This window comes from Mustela putorius, unplaced genomic scaffold (assembly GCF_011764305.1).
Source record: "Mustela putorius furo isolate JIRA1106 unplaced genomic scaffold, ASM1176430v1.1 tig00003962_pilon_pilon_pilon, whole genome shotgun sequence".
Classification (NCBI taxonomy): domain Eukaryota; kingdom Metazoa; phylum Chordata; class Mammalia; order Carnivora; family Mustelidae; genus Mustela; species Mustela putorius.
In genome coordinates this window covers 21,590,951-21,616,759 of record NW_025422106.1, presented here as the reverse complement: position 1 = coordinate 21,616,759, position 25,809 = coordinate 21,590,951, and the positions used below count along the sequence as shown (strand labels likewise).

Here is a 25,809-nt window from a genome sequence, read left to right as displayed (position 1 = left end):
AAAGACCAAAGTTTAGTTCTAGTCTAGTCTGGCTTTGTAAACTTCAGAAAAATTAGTCATAAACTGGGGCATTGCTTTATCTGTAACATGAAAAAAGTAAGACTACATAATTCCTAATGTCTTTTCCATATACCAAATTAAATATTCTTTTTTTTTTTTTAAGATTTTATTTATTTATTTGACAGAGAGAAATCACAAGTAGATGGAGAGGCAGGCAGAGAGAGATAGAGAGAGAGAGGGAAGCAGGCTCCCTGCCGAGCAGAGAGCCCGATGCGGGACTCGATCCCAGGACCCTGAGATCATGACCTGAGCTGAAGGCAGCAGCTTAACCCACTGAGCCACCCAGGTGCCCCCAAATTAAATATTCTACAATTAAATTCCTACCACAAATCTATAAAGTGCAGAAATGTCAGAAAGCCCAGCACCACATGTAGACAAAGATAAAACTGATCCTAAAAGGAAAATTAAAATTTAATTTTGAATTAAATCTTTTATCATTATAGAAAAAAAAACAAACAAACAACTGATCCTAAAAGGAGATCAAATGTACTGGCTTGTTTGCAGGACAACCTAAAAACTGAGTTTATAAGATTCTGAAATTTTTTATTTGGCTATAACCAACAAAACTTTTAGTGTTAATAAGTTCTATGGTTGATAAACCCAGTAAGTCATTTGCTGTTAATACATAATTATCAAAGCACTTACCTATGGATCATGGTATGAGAATGTAAGTAGGCTAATCCCTGGAGAGCACCATGTGTAATTGCTGCTATTTCCACTTCTTGTAATGGCTTTTTGTGAACTTAAAATAAGAATTTATGGGAAAATAATTACTATACAGAGTATTTTTGTTTTAAAAAATAAACATCTAATATTTCAGGCAATTTTGAAAAACTAACATTTAGTGAGAAGATTTGCTCCCCAAAACAATATAACAAGGCCACTGAAATTTGTAAATGGAATTACAGTTGTGCCTAATTGTTAAAGTATATAGCTCACAGCGTATTTCCCTCTAAGCTAACATTCAACAATTAGTTGATTATAAAAACAAAAATAACAAAAGACAAGTTTTCCCTTTATTCTCACATATCTTCATTTTGAACAGAAGCTATAGGTTAAGCTAAACGACAAAGAATGAAGAAAAATGCTTGGTAAGTTATAAGAAAATTCACCTATTTTATGCTACTATAGGACAGTGCATACCATGATGAGAATCTAGAAAAGGTGAAGGTTTCTACTCTTTCTGGTAAGTTTTTACATTATTTAAGATAAGAATTCTCATTATATTTTTGCTAATACTTTTTTTTCCTGAATAATTAAAGGAAACCTACCTTCCAGTAAATCTGAAGCAGATCCTAAACAATATTCCATTACCAGCTACATGGGAAGAAAAATTGTAAAAGCACTAAATTAGTAAAAAGATTCTATTTGAGATAAAATAAATTCACCAAAGAGATTAAGAAGACAACCTTAAGTAAAATAAAGCTAGTCATTATTTACCTTAAAAAATAAGCATTTATGTATTTAGTAATTTCTTAAATGATAAAGTCAATAATACATTAATCTTTTATGCCAATACACAATCACTTGTAGAAGAAGTATACTTCATCTATAATTACTAACTAAAACTATAAAGGAATATAGTTACATTGTTCTAAATATTAGGAAATGGAAAACTGTCCTCTGCATCTATATGTACAAAGGTTAGGTTACAGTTTAAATGCTTCCTTGAAGCAAATACAGAGGACCTCCTGTGTGCTAGATATTTTATACATATTAACTAATTTTTTTTTAAAGATTTTATTTATTTATTTGACAGAGATTACAAGTAGGCAGAGAGGCAGGCAGAGAGAGAGGAGGAAGCAGGCTCTCTGCCAAGCAGAGAGCCCGATGTGGGGCTTGATCCCAGGACCCCGAGATCACGACCCGAGCTGAAAACAGAGGCTTTAACCCACTGAGCCACCCAGGTGCCCCCGTATTAACTAATTTAATCCTCACAACCACCTTATAAAGTAGGCCCTATTATTATCTATTTCTGTTAAAAGAAAATTTACTCTTTTTTTTTTTTTTAAGATTTTATTTATTTATTTGAGAGAGAGAGAGAGACAGAGCAACAGAAAGCACAAATGGGGAGGAGAGAGGGAAGCAGGTTCCCTGCTGAACAGGGAGTCTGATGTAGAGCTCAATCCCGGGACCCTGAGATCATGACCTGAGTTGAAGGTAGACACTTAACTGCTGAGCCATCCAGGCACCCTGAAAACTTACTCTTTAAAGATACAGTTATTATGCCTATACCACTGCTGGAATATTACCTTGTCACTTTAATGGGAAAAAGAGAAAATTAATCTCCACTTGTTGTAATAAAGTGTCTCAGTTTTCTACCTTTAGTATTATTCAGCCAAAGAATTATAATCAGTACATATTTCACCAAAATTCACCAAATCTGTGTGGTTAAATAGATTACAACATATTTATGTCAAAAAGATATGCTAACTTTTACCCTCAAATAATAGGATTACTGTACAATGCTTGATAACCATATGAAAAATGATGATACTAAAAAATGTCAGAGAACATTTTACCACGCACATAAAGGTCAGCCAAATCTCTGCAGTAAACTTGTACAAGTTCTATTATCTTTTACTGCCAAGGAGTTCTAAGAAAAGCTTCTCTTCCTTGCTCAGTATGAAACTAACATTTCACGGTGTTTTGCATGGCTTTACACAACCATTTTGAGATATTCTTGAATTAATTCATTCTAAACCAATAGCAACAAAATTATAGCAAGGAGAGGGCAAACACCTACCCATGCTGTGTGCTCACGTAAATAGCAGCCTTTGTATTCTATACTGTTGGGATGTTTTATTCTTTGTAGAAACTTGACTTCTTTAATAATATCCTGCCATTTCTGTGGGGGGGAGAGGAATAAAGAAAAGAATTATGAACAGTTGCTTTTCCTTAGAAAGTTATGTAAGAAAAAAGTAATTACTAGCTTAAGCAGGGTTAATGAGAGCATACAACTTTGCTTTATTTTAATACTTAAATAGCAAACTAATAAATTTAAAAGTAATTTCATTTATATAGTTTAAACTCAATTCATAATTTATAAAGTTATTTTATTCAAGGCAGAAACACTTTAGTTTGATAAAATTTATCATCAATGAGTCTCATTAAAATTTTACCACCACACACCAAGCATGTTGATGAAAACTATATACTACAGTGATTTTTCTTCATTAGTTCAACTTCCCCCTTTTTGTTTTTTTTTTTCTATTTTACTTATTGTAAGTAAAGTAAACTTATTGTAAGTACTTACTTATTGAAGGGGTGAGAGAGAGAGCAAGAGCAGGGGAAGGAGAAGCAGACCCCTCTCTTAGCAGGGAGCCTGACATGGGGCTCAATCCCAGGACTCTGGGATCATGAATTGAGCCAAAGGCGGATTGGTTAACTGACTGAGCCACCCAAGCAACACCCCCCACTTTTTTTTTTTTTTTTTAAGATTTTACTCAAAATGCCATTTGCGACGACGTGGCTGGAACTAGAGCGTATCATGCTTAGCGAAATAAGTCAAGCGGAGAAAGACAACTATCATATGATCTCCCTGATATGAGGAAGTGGTGATGCAACATGGGGGCTTAAGTGGGTAGAAGAAGAATCAATGAAACAAGATGGAATTGGGAGGGAGACAAACCATAAGCGACTCTTAATCTCACAAAACAAACTGAGGGTTGCTGGGGGGAGGGGTTTTGGGAGAAGGGGGTGGGATTATGGACATTGGGGAGGGTATGTGCTTGGGTGAGTGCTGTGAAGTGTGTAAACCTGGTGAATCACAGACCTGTACCCCTGGGGATAAAAATATATGTTTATAAAAAATAAAAAATAAAAAAAAAAAAGATTTTACTCAAAATGGCTGGAAGACCTAAATGTGAGACAGGAATCCATCAAAATTCTGGAAGAAAACACAGGCACAGCAACCTCTTTGACCTTGGCTACAGTAACTTCTGGCTAGACACATCTCCAAAAGCAAGAGAAACAAAGGTAAAAACGAACTATTAGGACTTATCAAGATTTTTGCACACCAAAGCAAACAGTGGACAAAACCAAAAGACAACCTATAGAATGGGAGAAGATATTTGCAAATGTCTTATCAGATAACGGGTTAGTATCAAAAATCTATAAAGAACTTACCAAACTCAATACCCAAAGAACAAATAATCCAATCAAGAAATGGGCAGAGGACACGAACAGACATTTCTCCAAAGACATACAAATGGCCAACAGACGCATGAAAAAATATTCAACATCACTTGGTATCAGGGAAATACAAATCAAATGCAAATACAATACAAATACAAATACAAATCAAAACCACAATGTGGTATTGCATTGTGGATCTCTAAAATTAACATGTTAACATTAAAGTCAGGATCTCTAAAATTAACATCAGGAAATGACAGCTATTGGCAAAAATGCAGAGAAAGGGGAACCCTCCTACACTGTTGATGGGAATGGAAGCTGGAAAACAGTATGGAGGTTCCTCAAAAAGTTAAAAATAGAGCTACCCGACATCCCAGCAACTGCACTACTGGGTATTTACCCCAAAAGATACAAGTGTAGTGATCTGAAGGGGCACCTGCACACCAATGTTTATGGAAGCAGTGTTCACAATAGCCAAATTATGGAATGGACCCAGATGTCCATCAGATGAATGGATAAAGAAGATGTGGTGTGTAAACACACACACAGAAACACACACACACACACACACACAGAGGACTATTATGCAACCATCAAAAAAATGAAATTTTGGGGCACCTGGGTGGCTCAGTGGGTTAAAGCCTCTGCCTTCAGCTCAGGTCATGATCCCAGGGTCCTGGGATCCAGCCCTGCACTGGGTTCTCTGCTCAGCAGGGAGCCTGCCTCCCTTCCTCTCTCTCTCTCTGCCTACTTGTGATCTCTCTCTGACAAATAAATAAATAAAGTCTTTTAAAAAAAACGAAATCTTGCCATTCACAATGACGTGGATAGAACTAGAGGATTCTATGTTAAGTGAAATAAGTCAATCAGAATCAGAGAAAGACAATTATCATATGATCTCACTGATACGTGGAATTTAAGAAACAAAACAGAGGATCATAGGGGAAGAGAAGAAAAAATAAACCAAGACGAAACCAGAGAGACAAACTTTAAGAGACTCTTAATCACAGGAAACAAACTAAGGGTGCTGGAGGGGATGGGGTAGAGGGATGGGATAACTGGGTGATGGATATTAAGGAGGGCCATGTGATATAATGAGCACTGGGTATTATATAAGACTGCTGAATCATAGGCCTGTACCTCTGAAACCAATACTACATTACATTAATTAAATGAATTTAAATAAAAGAAATAAAGATTTTACTTATTTATTTGAGCTAAAGAGAGGGGGAGAATATGCGTTGGGGGGGAGAGGCAAAGGGAGAGGGAGAAGCAGGCTCCCCACTGAGCAGGAAGCCTGACTGTAGGCTCAATCCCAGGACTCCGAGATCAAGAGCTAGGCTGAAGACAGACACTTAACCTTAACCAATTGGGCCACCCAGGCGTCCCATCAATTTCCCCATTATTTGCAGCTTTATTAACATGTAATTTACATGTCATATAGGTCACCTATTGTGTCTTTGGCTTATATGTTCTATCAAATATTAAGGTTATGTTTTTTAAACTCAAATAATTACTTTGAGATTTAAATTCCTAAATGCATACTTTCTTAAATGCTAGTAAACAATTGTTATTATATAGGAAAGGTCACAGAAAAAAGCAAGCAGTATGAAAACATTTTCTTATATATTTTACTTCTTCACCGACGGCTTTGAGGAAATACAGATAAGTATTTGGCCGTAAGCTATTCCATGACAACCTTATGTCATATCCATAGTTATTCTTTTTATTTTTAAGATTTTATTTATTTATTTGACAGACAGAGATCACAAGTAGGCAGAGAGGCAGGCAGGAGGATGGGGGCAGGGAAAGCAGGCTCCCCACGGAGCAGAGAGCCCGAGGTGGAGCTAGATCCCAGGACCCTGAGATCATGACCTGAGCCGAAGGCAGACGCTTTAACCCACTGAGCCACCCAGGCGCCCCTCCATAGTTATTCTTAAGAAGCAACCAGGGAGGGGTGCTTGGGTGGCTCAGCGGGTTAAGCCACTGTCTTCAGCTCAGGTCATGATCCCAGGGTCCTGGGATTGAGTCCCGCATCGGGCTCCTTGCTCAGTGGGGAGCCTGTTTCTCTCTCTGCTTCGCCTTGCCACTCTGCCTGCTTGTGCTCGCTGACAAATAAATAAATAAAATCTTAAAAAAAAAAAAAAAGCAACCAGGGAACTCTAAAATTACATATCCTTTGATTCATACTCAAAGATTCTAGAGGCTTAGTGATGGGTGATGGAAATTAGAAAACTGCTTTTTGTTCTTGTTTTAGTTTTTTCAAGCTTTTCTACTAACTTGGGCCATATTTCTTTTTTTTTTTTTTTTTTTTTTTTTAAAGATTTTATTTATTTATTTGACAGACAGAGATCACAAGTAGGCAGAGAGGCAGGTAGAAAGAGAGAGAGGAGGAAGCAGGCTATCCACGGAGTGGACAGCCCGATGCGGGGCTCGATCCCAGGACCCTGGGATCATGACCTGAGCCGAAGGCAGAGGCTTTAACCCACTGAGCCACCCAGGTGCCCCTTGGGCCATATTTCTAAAGGCTCAGAAACTACCAGCGTAATAGAAAACTTTAAAAAATATTTTGTACTAAAATTTAAGATCATATATTTGTTTTATTTCACAAGTCCTCAACAAAATACAGCAAAATAAGTTTACAGTGTTTTATATAAAATGTGTACAATATAAAATGCAAAATTCTGAAAACATTTCATGGGCTTTAATTTCAGATTTGAATGCTCTGGGACCAAACTCAGAACAAAGCAAAAACCTGTACTCTTCAAGGTAAAAAGGACTTTCATGAAGGACACTAATAATTGGATGTGAAAAAAATGATAAACTAAATGAAACTTTGTTTTAGGTGTAACTAATCAAATAGACTCCAACACAGTGACAATCTGCCTATGAAAGCTAGTCCTACAGCTGTGCTATAGAATGGCAAATAAAATTAGAGTGAACTTGTAAGAAGTGGGAGTTTTTTAGAGGTTCAGGAAGTTTAAAAAAAATTTTTAGGTATCAAAATGATGAATAATATAATAATGAGTGATATAATCATAATAGTGTTACCATACCCACAACACAATCTTCACAAAAATTAAATTTACCATAAAACAGAACTTCCAAAAAAGGCAGAAAACCAAAATCTTCAAAAAGAAAACACTAACTCAGCAATTCCATCTTAGCCATATACCTGAAATTACTGAAAGCAGAGATTCAAAGAAATATTTACATAGCCAGTTCATAGCAGCACAATAACCAAATGAGGGAAGCAACCTAACTGTCCACTGAAAAATGGATCGATAAACAAAGTGTGGTAGTTTACACACAGACACACACACACTCTATACGGCCTTAAAAAGAAAGGAAATTCTGACACATACCATACCATGGATAAACTCTGAGGAGATTATGGTAAGTAAAATAAGCCAGTAACAAAAGGTCAAATACTACATGATTTCACTTACATGAGACACCTAGAGTGATCAAATTCATAGAGAAAGAAATGAGAATGGTAATTTCCAAGGGTGGAGGATGCAGAGAATGGGGAATTATTGTTTAATGGGTATAGAATTTCAATTCTGCAAGATGAAATGAGTTCTGGAGAAGAATGGTGGTGATGATTGCATGACAATGTGAATGGCTTCAATGCCAATGAACTGTACATTTAAAGATGTTAAGATGATAAATTTTGTTGTGTATATTTTACCACAATTAAAATAATTAATTTAAAAAATTGAAGTCTAAAAATCCTAGATTCACAAAGAATACATGTCATAAAATAATTTATACAATAGAATAAATATAATCTGAAGAGAATCAGAATGTTAGCAAACTAAAGTAGTATCAATGTAGTATCAATAATTTTCAAATTATTACACACTATTTTTAGACTAGATATAACTGCCTGTTGATTATTAAAGTTTAAAATAAGCCTTAAACAATGTCTAGACCTTTAAAAAACTATATACAATATAATCTACTGTCACATATATCTTATTCTAGTTTACTTATTTAAAAACTGATGATTCTCCTATGATACAGAAAAAGTAGTATATTAAACCACAGTTTTAAAAAGTAAACTCACTTCAGCAGCATATATATGTTAAAAAATAAAAAGCTAGGGGCACAAGCTGGGAGGCCATTAATGTTCTGTTTATGGCTTTAGGTACACTTTAATGGGCATATTTAGTTTCTGAAAGAAAATTCACTTAGATATACCCTTAAATATTTGTATACTTTTCTTTATGTATGTATATTTTTTAAAGGATTCCCATCTATCCCCCTTAAAAATAGCATGTCTTTCTCTAATATGTGAATAAGAATGCATACATTTTACCTACCTCAGTAGACTGCTTTCCACTATAAGACATTTTTTTGATAGCCACCACTTCATTGGTACGCACATCTCGTGCCTAAAAAATCAAAGCAAAGACCATTGTTAAAATGAACAGATTAAATCTAGGCAATTATTTCTCTCAGAATTAAAGCATTTATAAGCTGTCATATCAAAAAGGACACCAAAAGTGCTATTAAAAACACATTTAAAAAAAAAGAGAAAATATATAATGAAACATCGAATTATCCAGGAGCTCATACACTGGCGAGAAAAAGCAGGTTTATCTTTCAGTGATTTAGTTGAGAGAAAAAATATAGAAATTTTCTTTAAATATTGTATTTATTGGGGCACCTGGGTGGCTCAGTGGGTTAAGCCTCTGCCTTCGGCTCAGGACATGATCTCAGGGTCCTGGGATCAAGTCCCACATTGGGCTCTCCACTCAGCAGGGAGCCTGCTTCCCCCCACTTTCTCTCTGCCTGCCTCTCTGCCTACGAGTGGTCTCTCTGTCAAATAAATAAATAAAATCTTAAAAAAAAAAAAGGTTAAATAAAGATTTATTTATTTGAGAGAGAGACAGCATACAAGCGAAGCAGGGAAGCGGGGAGGGGAAAAGGGAGAGAGAGAGAGAATCCTAAGCAAAGTCCTTGCTAAGCACAGAGCCCCATGGTGGGGGCGGGGAGGGGGATCGACCTCAGGACCCTGAGATCATGACCCAAGTCCAAATTGTAGGACTCTTAACCAACTGAGCCACCCAGGAGCCCCCAGATGCAGTTTTGTTTTTTTTTAAACGGTCATTTTCTTCCTTCCCTTCTCTATCTCCCTCCTTCCTTCCTGATTTATTATGAGGGAGAGAGAGCATGAGCTGGTGGGGCAGAGGGAGAGGAAGAGAGAGAATTCCAAGCATACTCCCTGCTGAGGGTGAAGCCCCACATGAGGTTGAATCCCACAACCCGAAGATCATGAGCTGAGCTGAAACCAAGAGTGGACCACCTTACTGAATGAGCCACCCAGACGCACCACCAGATGAACTTTTAATTAGGCTAAGACAAAACCTGATTTAAAACTGGGTACATTGGAAGTGCCTAGTATAGACCCTAAGGGTCTCCCCTACCTTTATCTCTAAGAATTAATTAATTAATTAATTAAAAGTGGGTATATTTTTTATTTTATTTTTTGAGAAAGAGTAAATCTTTTTTTTTTTTTAAGCTTTTATTTGTTTATTTGACACAGGCAGAGAGTGATCACAAGTAGACAGACAGGTAGGCAGAGAGAGAGGGGAAAGTAGGCTCCCCGCCGAGTAGAGAGCCCAATGTGGGGCTCGATCCCAGGACCCTGAGATCATGACCTGAGCCGAAGGCAGATGCTTAACTGACTGAGCCACCCAGGTGCCTCAAAAGTGGGTATATTAAATGTAATGCAAGTTTCTGGATTAGACTCTAGAATATAAAAGAGAGAATGGAAAAACTCAAAAATTCTGAGTAGAGTACTTACATTTAGAGTATCATTTGATCAATGTTGATTTCTTAGTTTTGATAAATATAATGTTGATAAATATAACGATGACCAAACCATGTTAGACGGTTATATAACATGTTAACATGAGGGGAACTGGGTAGAAATTACAGAGGAAAACTCTATTATTACTACAAAATCTTCTAAAAAAATGTTTCTTTTTTAAAAAGATTTTATTTATTGGGCACCTGGGTGGCTCAGTGGGTTAAAGCCTCTGCCTTCGGCTCAGGTCATGATCGCAGAGTCCTGGGATCAAGCCCCGCATCTGGGTCTCTGCTCAGCAGGGAGCCTGCTTCCCTCTCTCTCTCTGCCTGCCTCTCTGCCTACTTGTGATCTCTGTCAAATAAATAAAAATCTTTGAAAAAAAAAGATAAAAAAAAAAAGATTTTATTTATTTATTTGACAAAGACAAAGAGAGAGAACAAGTGGGGGCAGCGACAGGCAGAGGGAGAAGGAGAAGCAGGCTCTCCACTGAGGAGGGAGCTAGATGCGGGGCTCGATCCCAGGCAGACACTTAACCGACTAAGCCATCTAGGCACTCAAACTTACATTATAGCATCTGCCTTCAGCTCAGGTCATGATCCCAGGGTTCTGGGATCAAGGCCTGCTTCACTTCCTCCTCAGTGGGAAGCCTGCTTTTCCCTCTCCCTGCCACTGCCCCTGCTTGTTCTCTCCCTCTCCCTCTATCAAATAAGTAAATCTTAAAAATAAATTAACAAAATACTTAAATTAGAAATTGATTAGAATTTATTAAAATTCAAACTTATTAGTAATATTAAATTAAAATTAAATGACAAAATTAAAATGAGATACCCTTGCAGATTACATCTAAAAAGATTAAAAATATATAATGTCTACAATCATGTTTTTCCCTCCCTTCGGCATCACGCGTACTTTGTTATCATGTCTTGTTGGTCTCCTTTAATCTAGACCAATTCCTTAACCTATCTTTTTCTTTCATGACACTGTTACATTACACTGAAGACTATACATGACACTTTAGACTATACAGTGGTATTTTAAAGAATGTTACTAAATTTGTATTTGTCTGGAATTCCTTCAGTATTAGATTCTGGTTATACATTCTTGGCCAAAATACTACAAGAGTGATATTGTCCTTTTCAGGGTATCTATCTATAGGTATAAAATGTCTGTCTGTTCCTCCCTGAGGTTACTAATTTTCATCACCTCCTCAAGGCACTGTCTGTTCTTTTCCAATGTATATAGTTATAGTTACTGTTTCCTACCTTATATCTAACAAGTAATCTGTGAAGAGATACTTCCAAACCATGTAAACATCCTGCTCATCAAAGATTCCCTCTAGATTTAGCAACCACTGAATGTTCTAGACCCAATCTTCACTATGATGATTATAAAATGCTGATTTTTTTCAATTCCACCATTCCCTTCACATTTAACAGTCTGCATTCTATTAAGAGAAAAAGCCTTCCCTTTTTATCCATCCATTCATCTGTCATCTGTCATGGATAAAATGGATTCCTATTTTATTCAATAGGCTATATAATCCATTACCATTTTTATACTGATGCTTATATTCCAGGATTTGGCCAGTGGGAGCCCCTCAATGTGGCTGTAGTGTCCTTTTAACAGACCCCAACTTTTTTTTTTCTTCCTTTCTTTTCTTTTTCTCCCCTCCCCGCCCAAAGCACTTTTTAACTTTCTGGCACAAGATGTTCCAAGGCTTATCTTTTAATGTTCCCTGTCCCTGAAATAGAATGAGCCATTACTCCAAGGAGCTCTTGTTCCCTTTAGTGAGGAATTCAAAATCTGTGTGCTCACTGATATTGAGGTGTCACTGCAGTGACAATCTTGTAACAGAGAAAGGAGATATATATAGGAGGAGGGATATAACCATATATATAAGCAGGGGGAGATATAATCTATCGAATCCCACAGGGTTGTTCCTTACCTTCCCTGAATCCATATTTCTCTTCTTTCATAGTCAGGATCCTAACTCTATATAATATCAATATTATTCATTGCTCAATCCTTTAACACATATTTTCAGAATTGTCACACCCATACCAATATGAAACAAATGTATTAAAGAGTTGAAGATCTGTCTGCAGATTCCTTCTCCCAGACTGAGGGTATACAGTTAAAATATTATGTACAAAAGTTACTTGTATTAGTTCTTTTCTTTCCTCCAATGTGGTTATATCTGGAATACAGTTGGAGTCACTGTTCCTGTCTGCCTCTGACATAAACCCCATAAAAACTGATTAAATTTTAATTTAAAAAAATTTTTTTAAAGATTTTATTCATTTATTTGACAGACAGAGATCACAAGTAGGCAGAGAGGCAGGCAGAGAGAGAGGAGAAAGCAGGCTCCCTGCTGAGCAGAAAGCCTGATGCGGGGCTCATCGCAGGACTCTGGGATCATGACCTGAGCTGAAGGCAGAGGCTTTAACCCACTGAGCCAACCAGGTGCCCCAAATTTTAATTTTTAAATATATAAAATACTTCCTACCCAAAAGGTAAATTCAAACAAGTAACATTCCATCTTCTATCTCTTCCATTCCGTTCCCCACCACAACTACCATCATTCTGTATCTTGATTTCTTGATTCTATGTGGGTATAATTTATCTAATTTCATCAAACTATACACTAAGTATCAGTATATTTACTGATATTTACATATTTACATAACTGCATTCAATAAAAGCAGTAAATTTAAAAGATACTACCAGCACAATGGGCTATATGTCAGGATTTTCTCAATGTGTTTCTTTTCTTTTCTTTTAAGATTTTTATTTATTTGAGAGAGAGAGACACACAGGGAGAGCATGAGTGGGGGAAGGGGCAGAGGGAGAGAGACAAGTAGACTCCAGAGCAGAGCCCAAAGTGGGGTTTGAGCACAGGACCCCGAGATCGTGACCTGAACTGAGGTCAGATGCTAAACTGACTGAGCCACCCAGGAGCCCCCTCAGTGTGGTTCTTCTAATTGGCCCAATTCTAAGATTCTAGGTATATTTTCCCTCTGTTCTGTATTTCTCCACATTAGTTTAAATGGAGAAAGGACAAACATAAACACAGACAAAACTGTAATACCAAAAAAAAGGTTAATTTGAAACATTTTCTAGGTCCCTCTTCCTTCATTTTATGTCCAATCTGGAAATTAAACAAATGCTAGCAATAACAAATGCACACATACAGCATAGGTACATAACGAGATTCTTCAAGGACATATACCTAAGTATTAATAATAGCTGTCCCTGGGTAGTGAAATTACAGATGGAGTTTGTATTATATTCTTTATTCTTTTTGTGTCTAATTTACAAATGGAATTTGGGGTTTATACCAAAAGTTCAAATAGTTTTGAATTCGAAATACATTTTATCTAGGGAAATATTTTAAATTGTGGTTTGATTCCAAAGATGCCCACTAAAAACAAACAAACAAAATCCATAATATGCCAAAATATTAAACATCTGTATAATGTTTGTTGTGTGGGGGGGTAATTTTAATAGGAAGAAGAAATAAAGAATGTGTTTGGAGGTTTTCCCCTACAGATTAAGAAAGGCATTCTTAGAGATGTTTTATAGCTTTAGAGTAATAGTTCACTGGCTTGATTTTAAAATCACAATCTTTAAAATAATAAATGTTTCTTTAGCTACCAATTTTTTCTCCTTGAACCTTTTGTTTATGAAGTACTTATTTCTCTAAAGGAAAAAAAGTCAACAGACACTCCCTTTTTTCTTTTTTGGGGAAAAGTCTATTTCTGGTTACTAATGAGCTTTTTTTTTAAACTTTGAAATAATTACAGACTTACAGAAATGTTGCAAAAACAGTAGTTACCATATACCCTTCACCCAGCTTCCTTTAATGTTAATATCTTGCATAATGCAGTAGTACCATTATCAAAACTAACAAATTAACATTGGTAAAATTATTAACTATTAACTAAATTAAGGCTTTATTTGAAGTTACCAATTTTTCCACTAATAACTTTTTCCTGTTCCAGGATCCTACATTGCTTGGTTATCACATCACCTTAGTCTCTTCCACTGTGTGACAATTACTCAGCCTTTCTTTTATGACTTTGACACTTTTGAAGAGTACCCAATTTGAGTTTATTTCTTCATGATTTAAATTTAGCACTTTAAAATAAAAACAACACAAAAATGGTATGCCCTCAGTGTCACGTCAGAGAGGGGTACATGATGTCTACACTGGTGCTATTAACCTTGACCACTTAATAAAGGCAGTCTGCCAGGCATATCTACTGATTTTTCCATTTCAATTAAGAAATATCTTTAGATTATGCATATATCCTCTTCCTCCTCAAATTTTAACCTACTAATTTTAGCATATATCAGACAATCTTGGTTGCAATAATTATTTCCCTTAGTCATTCTACATTTAACAAAAGGAATTTCTCATATATATATATACCTACACACACACACACATCCCCCCCCAATCTGTGATATGTGAGAGAAAGTGAGTTCCTACTAATACCTTCACAACTCTAATCTAAAACCACAGGGTTATTATCTAACCTTCCCCCTTTCCTTATTTGTAACTGCCTTCTTGGACAGTTAAGAAAACTGGCTCTCATTATCTATAATACACTTACTTATTTATTCACATCTACTATATAGTTTCAGAATTGCTGAACCATATCCTTATGAGTAACAAAGTAACTAGAGTTCTTTTTGTCTTCAGCCTTATTCAGCCAAAACACCGTTTCCAAAATCATTTCAGATTAGTTCTTTTCTCTCTTACCCATTTCTGTGTGTTTATGTTATTCATTTATAATACAGTTAGGTTCATTTGTTATAGTTGGTAGTCCATTTGTATTTCCCTTCATAGTTTGTGTGTGTGTGTGTGTGGTTTTATTTTTTATTTCTTTTATTTTTAAAAGATTTATTTATTTATTTGACAGAGAGAGATCACAAGTAGGCAAAGAAGCAGGCAGAGAGAGAAGAAGGGAAGCCGACTCCCCGCTGAGCAGAGAGCCTGATCACAGGGCTTGATCTCTGGACTCTGGAATCATAACCTGAGCCAAAGGCCGAGGCCTTAACCCACTGAGCCACCCAGGTTGCCCCTGTTTTGTTTATTTTTTAATGAAAATTAATGAACTGGGGTACCTCGGTGGCTCAGTCAGTTAAGCATGTGCCTTCAACTCAAGTCATGATCCCAGGGTCCTGGGACTGAGCCCTACATAGGACACCCTGCTCAGCAGGGAATATGCTTCTCCTTCTCTCTCTGTCCCTCCCCCTGCTGTGTTCTTGCTCACTCTGTCTCTCTCAAATGAATAAATTAAAAAGTCTTTTGAAAAAATAATTTTTTAATTAATGAATATTTAATAAACAGGTAAAATTCACTCTTTGTGGCATGTACACTGAAGTAGACTGCAATTTCTGGCAATTATGAATAACACTGCCATTAAACATTGATGTTTAGTGTGAACCTGAGTTTTCATTTCTCTTGGATTAGTATTTATGAGTGGGAATGCTGGGTCATATGATAATAGTATGTTTAACTTCATTTAAAAACTGCCAAACCATTTTCCACAGTGACAAGACCATTTTATATTCCTACCAGCAATTAATGAGATTTCCAATTGCTCCACATACTTATCAGTACTTGGCATTGCCTATATTTCTTTCAGTTCATCTTTATTTCTAAGTCTTTTTAATAGGCATACAGTGGTATCTCACTGTGGTTTTAATTTGTATTTCCCTAAAAACTGATAATGTTGAATATCTTTTTACATGTTTATTAACCATGTGTATTGTGGCAGGTTGTGTCTGTTTAGACCTTCTGTTCAACTTTTATTAGGTTATTTTCTTACTGTTGAGCTGTGAAGAGTTCTTCATTTTTCTGATTTATTTTTATGTTATAGAGAGCACACGTGAGGGCAGGGGTGGGAAGGGGAAGAGGGAGAGGGCAAGAGGGAATCTTCAAGCAGACTCCAGCTGAGTGTGGAGCCTGATGCAAGGCTTGATCCCAGGACCGTGAGATCATGACCTGAGCCATCCAGGTGCCCCAAGAGTTCTTTGTATTTTCTGGATACAAATCCTTTGTCAGATATGTGACTTAAAAATATTTTCTGCCAGTCTGTGGCTTTCTTTTCATCTCTTTACAGTATCTTTTAGAAAACAAGTTTTTATTTTGATATAATTCAATTTATAAATTTTGTCTTTTATAGATACTGCTTCTGGTGTTAAAGACTTTTTCCTATATTTTATTCTAGAAGCTTTATAGGCTTTAAGTTTATCAATATGATCCATTTTCCATTCATTTTTATATAAGCTATTAGTCAAAGTCTACTTTTATTTTTTACTTTTTTTTTTTTTTAAAGATTTTATTTATTTATTTGCGAGAGAGACAGTGAGAGAGAACATGAGTGAGGAGAAGGTCATAGAGAGAAGCAGACTCCCCATGGAGCTGGGATCCCGATGCGGGACTCGATCTCGGAACTCCGGGATCATGACCTGAGCCGAAGGCAGTCGTCTAACCAACCAAGCCACCCAGGCGTCCCTTTTTTTTTTTTTTAAAAGATTGTATCCACCCATTTGAGACAGAGTAAGAGTGCATTTGCGTACAACAGAGGGAAAGGGAAAAGCAGGTTCCCCACCAAGCAGGGAGCTGGGTCCAGACCTTACATCCAGGACCTCCACACCATGACTCAAGCCAAAGGCAGATGCCTAACCAGCTGAGCCACCCAGGTGCCCCTATTTTATTTATTTTATAATTTTGAACTTTGTTTTTTAATTTTCTTTTTAAGATTTGATTTCTTTATTTGACAGAGAGAGAGATCACAAGAGGCAGAGAGGCAGGCAGAGAGAAAGCGGGGGAAGCAGGCTCCCCGCTGAGCAGAGAGTCCGATGCAGGGCTCGATCCCAGGACCCTGAGACCATGACCTGAGCCGAAGGCAAAGGCCTTAACCCACTGAGCCACCCAGGCGCCCCTGTTTTTTTTTTTTTTAAAGATTTTATTTTCAAGTAATCTTAATACCCAAGATGGGGCTCAAACTCACAACCCCAAAATCAAGAGTCACATGTTTCACCAACTGAGCCATCCAAGTGTCCCTCAAAGTTTATTTTTGTGCATATGGATGTCTAGATGCTCTAGCATCATGTGTTGAAAAGACTACCTTTTCTTCATTGATTTGTCTTTGCACCTTTGCCAAGAATCTGTTGACTCTATTTGTATGGGTCTCTCTCTGGACTCTCTGTTCTACTTGATTAACTTACATATTTATCCTTTCAACAGTATCATACCATCTTGATTACAGTAGGTTTTTAAAATCAAATGATATGAGTTCTTTCAATTGTTTTCTTTTTCAAAATTGCTTTGGCTAGTCTAGTTCCTTCACTTTCCCTAAAATTTTTAGAATATTCTTGTCAATATTTATTTTAGAAGCCTGCTGGGATTTTGATTTAGAATGCATTGAATCTATATCAATTTGGAGATAATATTATTTAGCCTTCCAATCCATTAACACAATATATCTCTTCAAATATTCAGGTCTCCTTTGATTTTTTTTCAGTGTTTAGTGGTTTTCAGACTACAAATCATGCATGTTTTTTGTTGGATTTAAACTCAAGTATTTCATATTGTGAGTACTATAAATAGTACTTTTAGGGTCTCCTGGGTGGCTCAGTGGGTTAAAGCACTCTGCCTTCGGCTCAGGTCATGATCCCAGGGTCCTGGAATAGAGCCCCGCATCAGCTCTCCGCTCAGCAGGAAGCCTGCTTACTCCTCTCTCTCTGCCTGCCTCTCTGCCTACTTGTGATCTCTGTCTATCAAATAAATGAATAAAATCTTAAAAAAAAAATAGTACTTTTAGCATGAAAGAAATTCCACTTGTTCACTGTCAGCATACAGAAATACAATGGGCTTCTGTTCATTGCTCTTGTATCCTGCAAACTCACCTATTAGCTCTGGAAGTCCTTTTGTAAACTGGGAATTTCCAAAGTAAACTATCATGTTGTATATAATACAGTAAATATGTGGATAAACTTTAAAAATATTTTCCTCTTAGATTCTTTAAAATACATATGACTGTTTAAAGCAAAAATAATGACACTGAATTCTTGATTTATAATATATGCAGATGTGGGGCACTGCCTGGCTTAGCTGGTGGAGCCTACAACTCTCGAATTCAGGACAGAGTACAAGCCCTACATTGGGTGTAAAGATTACTTAAAAATAAAAAAATTAAAACTTTTTAAATGAATCTAATGTATGTAGATGTAATATATAAGAACAACAAATGATATAGAGAGGAGTACATGATTTCTACATTTTTCATGGAAGTGATTAATACCAACAATTGAGTGGCTCAACCGTTAATACCAACAAATGAGTGGCTCAACCATTAAGTGTCTGCCTTCAACTCAGGTCATGATCCTGGGGTCCTGGGATCAAGCCCCTCATCAGGCTCCCTGCTCAGCAGGAAGCCTGCTTCTCCCTCTCCCACCCACCATTTGTGTTCCCTCTTTCACTGTGTCTCTCTCTGTCAAATAAATAAATAAGATCTTCCAAAAAAAAAAAAAATCAACAAATGAACTGAAAAGAGGATGGGATATTCCTCTCATAGGGAATAATAAGATAACAGTCAGAATATTTTTTTAAAGCGTTCATATATATATACATAACAAAATACTTGACCTATAAGTAATTAAAGAGCACAATACTACATGTCATCTATTCTCACTGCCTGAGAGTAAAGGAAGTCAAGATTGGCTGCAGGTCTAAAGACAAACTGGATGCTGTAGAGAGCAAAAAAAGAGGAGGAAAAAGGAAATATATACAGATGATATGAATATCATTCTGTTTCAAACCAGGAAACTGTGAAGATCCACTCAGGAGCTATTTCAATGAACCAGTAAGAATGATCTGAAATCACCATCAATTAGTTACATGTAAATGGTCTTTCTAGATCTTTTTACATATTTATGCATTTTCTCTTATTTTTATTTATTTATTTATTTATTTATTTATTTATTTATTAGGATTTTATTTATTTATTTGACAGAGAGAAATCACAAGTAGATGGTGAGGCAGGCAGAGAGAGAGAGAGAGGGAAGCAGGCTCCCTGCTGAGCAGAGAGCCCGATGCGGGACTCGATCCCAGGACCCTGAGATCATGACCTGAGCCGAAGGCAGCGGCTTAACCCACTAAGCCACCCAGGTGCCCCTTCTCTTTTTTTTTTTTTTAAAGATTTTATTTATTTATTTGATAGAGATCACAGGTAGGCAGAGACAGGCAGAGAGAGAGGGGGGGGAAGCAGGCTCCCCGCCGAGCAGAGAGCCCGATGCGGGGCTCGATCCCAGGATCCTGAGATCATGACCTGAGCTGAAGGCAGAGGCTTTAACCCACTGAGCCACCCAGGCGCCCCGCCCCTTCTCTTATTTTTAAAAAAGATTTATTTATTTACTTTAGAAGGGGAGAGAGAGAGTGCACTGGGGCATCAGGAGAGAAGAAGAGAGAATCTGAAGCAGTCTCTGCTGAATGCAGAGCCCAGAGCATGCCTCAATCTCACGACACTGAGATCATGACCTGAGCCAAAATCAAGAGCTGAATGCCCAAATGACTATGCCACCCAGGCTCCCCGTATCTTTTACTAACACTACACAATGTGCTGTAACCACTGAAAATATAAAACTTGCCAAGCCACAAAAGATGATTAGTAAAATCTTACAGTACAAAAAGAGGTAAATAATACATCCCATTTTTTTAAACAAAGAAAAATGAATCTACCAGGATCATACATGTTCTGTCATATTTGTTAGCAAGCTACCTGGGTCCCAAGCCAGTGCTCTCTAACCCATCTACTCATATACTGGTTCTACTTAAGCTACTAGAAACTAAAAGAGAAATTTTTATCTTCCTGGCAATCTAGAGATAGCAGTCCTTTTTGATATCTGACTCTGGTCTGCTTTCAAATACTTACTACAGCAACCCCTGCTTGATGAGCTTGCTTGATGAGCCAGCAAAGCTGGCTCAACTGGAATATTTTAAAACTTAAGGTGATCCTTACTATCAATTAATGAAAATTCAGAAATGTTATAAAAACTGCTTTTAGCCATCTAAAAAAATTTGGCGAGAGGGTCCTTCCTCTCTCTATATACCATAAAGGCAAACACCACACAGTAAGCCCTATCATTGGGTAGGGATGAGAGGGAACAAAAACCAAAGCATTCATTCATGCGTACACACTCACACATGCCACACACACACACACACACACACACACACAGGTTTATCTGATACCACGAAATAACAAAAGTCAGTGACCCAGAAAAGGAATTATGGCAAAAATATTTAATTCTCGGCTGCATTCAAACTTTGCTCATCTACCTGGTACATGTCTTCCAGATATCAAAACAATTAGCAGAAAACACCTGCTTTGAGTAGTTGCCCTTGATTCCTTGATGCTTTCATGCAGTGGTTCCTGATGGGTGGTCTTAACCTAAACCTAGGTTTCTTGACTTCCTAAAACAACACTTATCTTGTTTTCCTCACTCATTTTGTTATGAAAATAGGTCAAACATAGAGTAAAGTCAGTATAGCTCAGTGAACCTTTCTTATGCCTTCTACTAGGTCAGAAGTCCGCAAACTTTTTCTATAAAGATCAAGATACTAAATATTTTATGCTTTGTGGGCCAAATACATATTATCTTTCTTTTTCTGTTGCATTTTCTTCTTCCTTTTTTTTTCTAAATATGAAAATCCTTTTTTAAGATTTTATTTTTTAAATAATCTCTACACCCAATATGGGGGTCAAACTTAAAATCCCAAGGTCACGAGTCAAATACTCTACCTGACTGAAGCAGCCAGGTGCCCCTGGAAAAACCATTCTTAATTTGGAAGTTGAGCAAAAGTAGTTCATGGGCTGGATTTGGCCCATAAGCTGTAACTTCCCAGACCCTACTATAGATAAATCTTCAGTTAACATTTTGCCACACTTGCTTTGAAACTTTCAAAGATACATATTATCACCACATTGTCATTACTTATTATTGAAGATGATTTGAGAATACACATTCCAAAGTACTGTGATTCTAAAGTACTTCATTATTTCTCCTGATAAGAAAAACATTCTCTTAAATAACCACAGCACCTTACCAAATTTAGGAAATTTAGCACGGATATACTATTATTTAGTGCAAATATAGTCTATATTCAAATTTCACCAACTATCTTTCCTTTAATAGGAATTCTTTCCTTTAATAGGAATTTTTTTCCAATCTAGGATCACACATGGTGTTTAACTGAGTCTCTTGTAAGCTAGCTCCTGATATCTAGCTTTAGACCAATTTGCTTTTGTTGCTCCTATGCAGTACTTACTTAGGAGACTATGAAACTTCTCTCCCAGCCACAGGTCTCTGAAATACTCCAGTCTGGGTAGGACAACTCCAGAAACAATTATATAAGGAGGTCTAAGCTCTAGGGAATTACCCACCTATATACATAATAATTCTCTTCCATAGGGAAGGCAATACAACGTGCACCCTCTTATCTTACCAGAAAACAAGTTTTCTTTTGTATCAATTTAAATTTTAGTTCAAAAATGTGTATTCACGGGATGCCTCGCTGGCTCAGTTGGGAAGAGGGTAAGATTCTGGATTTCAGGGTCAGAAGTTCAAGACCGATATTGGGCATGGAGCTTCTTTCTTTTTTAAAGATTTTATTTATTTGACACAGAGAGAGAGAGAGAGATCACAGTATGCATTGAGGCAGGCAGAGAGAGAGAGGAAAGCAGGCTCCCCGCCAAGCAGAGAGCCCAATACGGGGCTTGATCCCAGGACCCTGAGACCATTTTTTTTTAAAGATTTTATTTATTTATTTGACAGAGAGAGAGAGAGAGAGAGAGATCACAAGTAGAAAGAAATGCATGCAGAGAGAGGCATGGAGCTTATTTAACAAAAAGAAAAAAAAAAGAAAAGAAAAAAATGTGGACTCACCTTTCTACCCTCACTGACACTAACTAGTTTAAACTCTCAGTATTTTTTTTTTAAGATTTATTTATTTATTTTAGAAAAGAGAGCATGCCTGCACACATGCAGAAGCAGAGGGAGAGGGAGAAGAGAGAGACTCCCCACTGAGAGCAGAGTCCATACAGGGCTGGAACCCACGATCCATGAGATCACAACTGAGCAGAAATAAAGAGTCAGACACAACCAACTGAGCCACCCCAGCACACCAAGCCCTTAGGATTTCTTTCCTAAATTATCAGAAAAGCTTCAAAATCAGAATCCTTTCTTTTGATTTTTTGACAAGGCCAATCTTCCCTCCACATTGCTGCAAGAATAAACCTTCTATATCACAAATGGAAATACAGTATTTCTCTTGCATGTCAGTGGTTCCCTGAAGACTAAAGAATCAAATCTACATTTCTGGGGCACCAGGGTGGCTCAGTGGGTTAAAGCCTCTGCCTTTGGCTCGGGTCATGATCCCAGCATCCTGGGATGGACCCCTGCATGGGGCTCTCTGCTCGGTGGTGAGCCTGCTTCCTCCTCTCTCTCTGCCTGCCTCTCTGCCTACTTGTGGTCTCCATCTGCCAAATAAATTTAAAAAATTTTTCTTTAAATCTCAAATCTACATTTCTTAGTATAGTGTAGGGGACTGTCTTTGAGAGCCCTTGCTTATCTTTTCTTTTCACTTTTCTCTTCTACATCCTTAGTCCCCACTACAACCCTAATTTAAAACCTACCTGCTTTAATCACTTCAAAAAAGACTACTGACAAGTTATGGATTGAAGATAATACAATTTTATAGGTTTAAAAATTTTAAATCACTGGTATTTTGCTAGTATGTGATTTAACTCAGTACCTTAATGCAAGGAAAAGGATCATAACATTACTCTCTCCACTGGACAAGATCATGTGGGCAAGTCTAAAGAAGAGAAAAAATCTACAGAAATTCTATACTTTCCATTATTAACAATGAAATACCCATTGCTCCAAAACACATATTTACAGAATAATATATGAAAATTCCATGCAAGAGGCACCTAGGTGGCTCAATCAGTTAAGCGTCTGCCTTGGCCTCCGGTCATGATCTCAGGGTCCTGGGATCAAGCCCCATGTGGGGCTCCCTGCTCAGTGGGGAGCCTGTTTCTCCTTCTCTTTCTCCCTCTGCCACTCCCCCTGCTTGTGCTCTCTCTCTCTTTCACTCTATCTTTCAATTAATTATATATTCATTTATATATATAATTATATATGATATATAATTTCAATTATATAAAGACATTAATTATAATATCTTTCAAAATTAATTAATTAAAGAAATCTACAAAAAAGAAAAGTCCATGCAAGTCCAAACAACAACAAACGTTAACCTAAGAAAACCTCACTACTAATACTTGCCCAAAACAACTATAAAAGCAGGCAATATATATAAAATGACTGCATGAAACTATTTAAGAGTAACAAATGCAGGCAGGTTTTAGAGACTAGAATGCTTGAGAGAGACTAGACTGCTTCAGAGAAAAACAATACATAAAATGAGCTGTAAATTTACTGCAGCTTTATCCCTGAACTTGTGGTATAGAAGAAAAGAATCCAAGGAGAAAAGTAAGCTAAAGAGACAGAGACCAGGAACAGGAGCTTCCAAAATGTCTGAGACTTACAATGCATCATCTCAAAAAAGGGAGTTGAAAAGCTCATAAATCTGCAGGGGCTTCTGGGTGGCTCAATTGGTTGAACATCCACTCTTGGTTTTGGCTCAGGTCATGAACTCTCTGTCATGAGATCAAGCTCTGCATCAGGCTCCCCACTGAGTGCAGAGTCTGCTTCAGATTCTTTCTCCCTCTCCCTCTGGCCTTCTGTGATCTCACACATGCTCTCTCTCTCAAATACATAAATAAAAACTTTTCTTAAAAAAATGTAAATTAGGGGTACCTGGGTGACTCAGCTGGTTAAGCACCTGACCTGATTTCAGCTCAGGTCATGATCTCAGGATTGTGCGATCAAGCCCTGTAATGGTTTTATTTATTTAAAAATAGGGACACCTGGTTGGCTCAGTTGCTTAAACAACTGCCTTCAGCTCAGGTCATGATCCCAGGGTCCTGAGATCGAGCCCAGTGTTGGGCTCCCTGCTTGGCAAGAAGCCTGCTTCTCTCTCTCCTATTCCCCCTGCTTGCATTCCCTCTCTATCTCTGTCAAATAAATAAATAAAATCTTTTAAAAATTAATTAAATGAAATAAAATGTTAAAAAAGAATCAAATGGACATTTTAGAAAAATTGCACAAAGGAGAAAGACAATTGAAACAGTGTAGTTTTCAAAGTTTGAGAAGTGGTACAAGTGCTAAGTTAACTATAGCAAGTGAAGAATATATAATATCGTCAATCAGAGAAAGACAATTATCATATGATCTCCCTGATATGAGGAAGTTGAGAGGCAACATGGGGAGTTTGGGGGTTTGGAAAAGAATAAATGAAACAAGATAGGATCAGGAGGGAGACAAACCACAGAGACTCTTAATTTCACAAAACAAACTGAAGGTTGCTAGGGGAAGAAGGGTAGGGAGAGGGTAGTGGGTTATGGGCATTGGGGAAGGTATATGCTACAGTGAGTGCTGTGAAGTGTGTAAACCTGGCAACTCACAGACATGTACCCCTGGGGCTAACAATACATTATATGTTAACAAAAAAAATTTCTTTTAAAGAATATATAATATCTGGGGCACTTAGGTGGCTCAGTCAGTTACACATCTGCCTTCAGCTCAGGTCATGGTTCCAGGGTCCTGGGACTGAGGCCTCCATCAGGGTTCCTGCTCAGTGGGGAGCCTGCTTCTCCCTCTCCTACTCCCCTTGCTTATATGTACGCTCACACACTCTCTCTCTCTCAAATAAATAAATAAAATCTTTATTTTTATTTTATTTTAGTTTTATTTATTTGACAGAGAGAAACACAGTGAGAGGGGGAACACAAGCAGGGGGATTGGGAGATGGTGAAGGTTCCCCGCCGAGCAGGGAGCCCAACGAGGATCCCGGGACCACAATCTGAGCCGAAGGCAGACACCCAACAACTAAGTCACCCAGATGCCCCATTAAAAAAAAAAAAAGAAGAATATATAATTTTTGGGGTGACGATTAAAAGAATAATAAAAGAATGGATAACCGAGAGGTTAATAAGGAGGGAAATGCATGCGTGTGCATGCATGCATAGACAGACAGACACACACACACGTATATTTATTTATTTAATGATGGGGGAAAATGTCAATTATTCATGTCTTTTCTTTTTAAGTAGGATCCACACTAATATGAACCTAATATGGGGTTCAAATTCACAACCCCAAGATCAAGAGCTGTATGCTCTACCGACTGAGTCAGCCAGGCACCACCCCTCTGATGCCTTTTTTTTTTTTTTTTTTTTTTTTTTTTTGCTGTAATGATGCTTTGATGTCTGGAGCCTTGCTAACAGGTAGGGACTGCCACAACCAGAGTTAGCTAATTCCTAGAAAGAGCAAACAAGCACATCTTTCATATACAAATCACCAATCCAGAGCCCTTACGGCTAATTACCTCCCAGTCTAGGGCCTTTGTTCTCTGCTTTAATCACCACAGGGCCAAATACTAGACAACTAAGGACAACTCCTATATCCAAGAGCCTGCTAAAAGCACTTAAGAATAATCCCAGGGGCACCTGGCTGGCTCAGCTGGTAAAGCATATGACTCTTGATCTGAGCCCCTTGGTGGGTGCAAAGATAACTTAAAATAAAATCTTTAAAACAAAACAAAACAAGGGGCACCTGGGTGGCTCATTCAGTTAAGTGTCTGTCTTCAGCTC

The 25,809-nt window shown here is 37.4% G+C and overlaps 1 protein-coding gene across 3 annotated transcripts in view; it reads right to left on the bottom strand.

Annotated features, from left to right (window-relative positions):
* Positions 1-25,809, bottom strand: part of TAOK1 (TAO kinase 1) — a 173,962-nt gene that overhangs the window by 75,112 nt on the left and 73,041 nt on the right. For all 3 annotated transcript variants that reach the window (XM_045069951.1, XM_045069950.1, XM_004746938.3), the window contains 4 exons: positions 8,523-8,594; positions 2,807-2,908; positions 1,332-1,377; positions 706-802 (listed from right to left, as the gene is read on the bottom strand). In XM_045069951.1, coding sequence (XP_044925886.1) covers positions 706-802; positions 1,332-1,377; positions 2,807-2,908; positions 8,523-8,594 — 317 coding nt within the window. The remainder of the gene's footprint in view (positions 1-705; positions 803-1,331; positions 1,378-2,806; positions 2,909-8,522; positions 8,595-25,809) is intronic.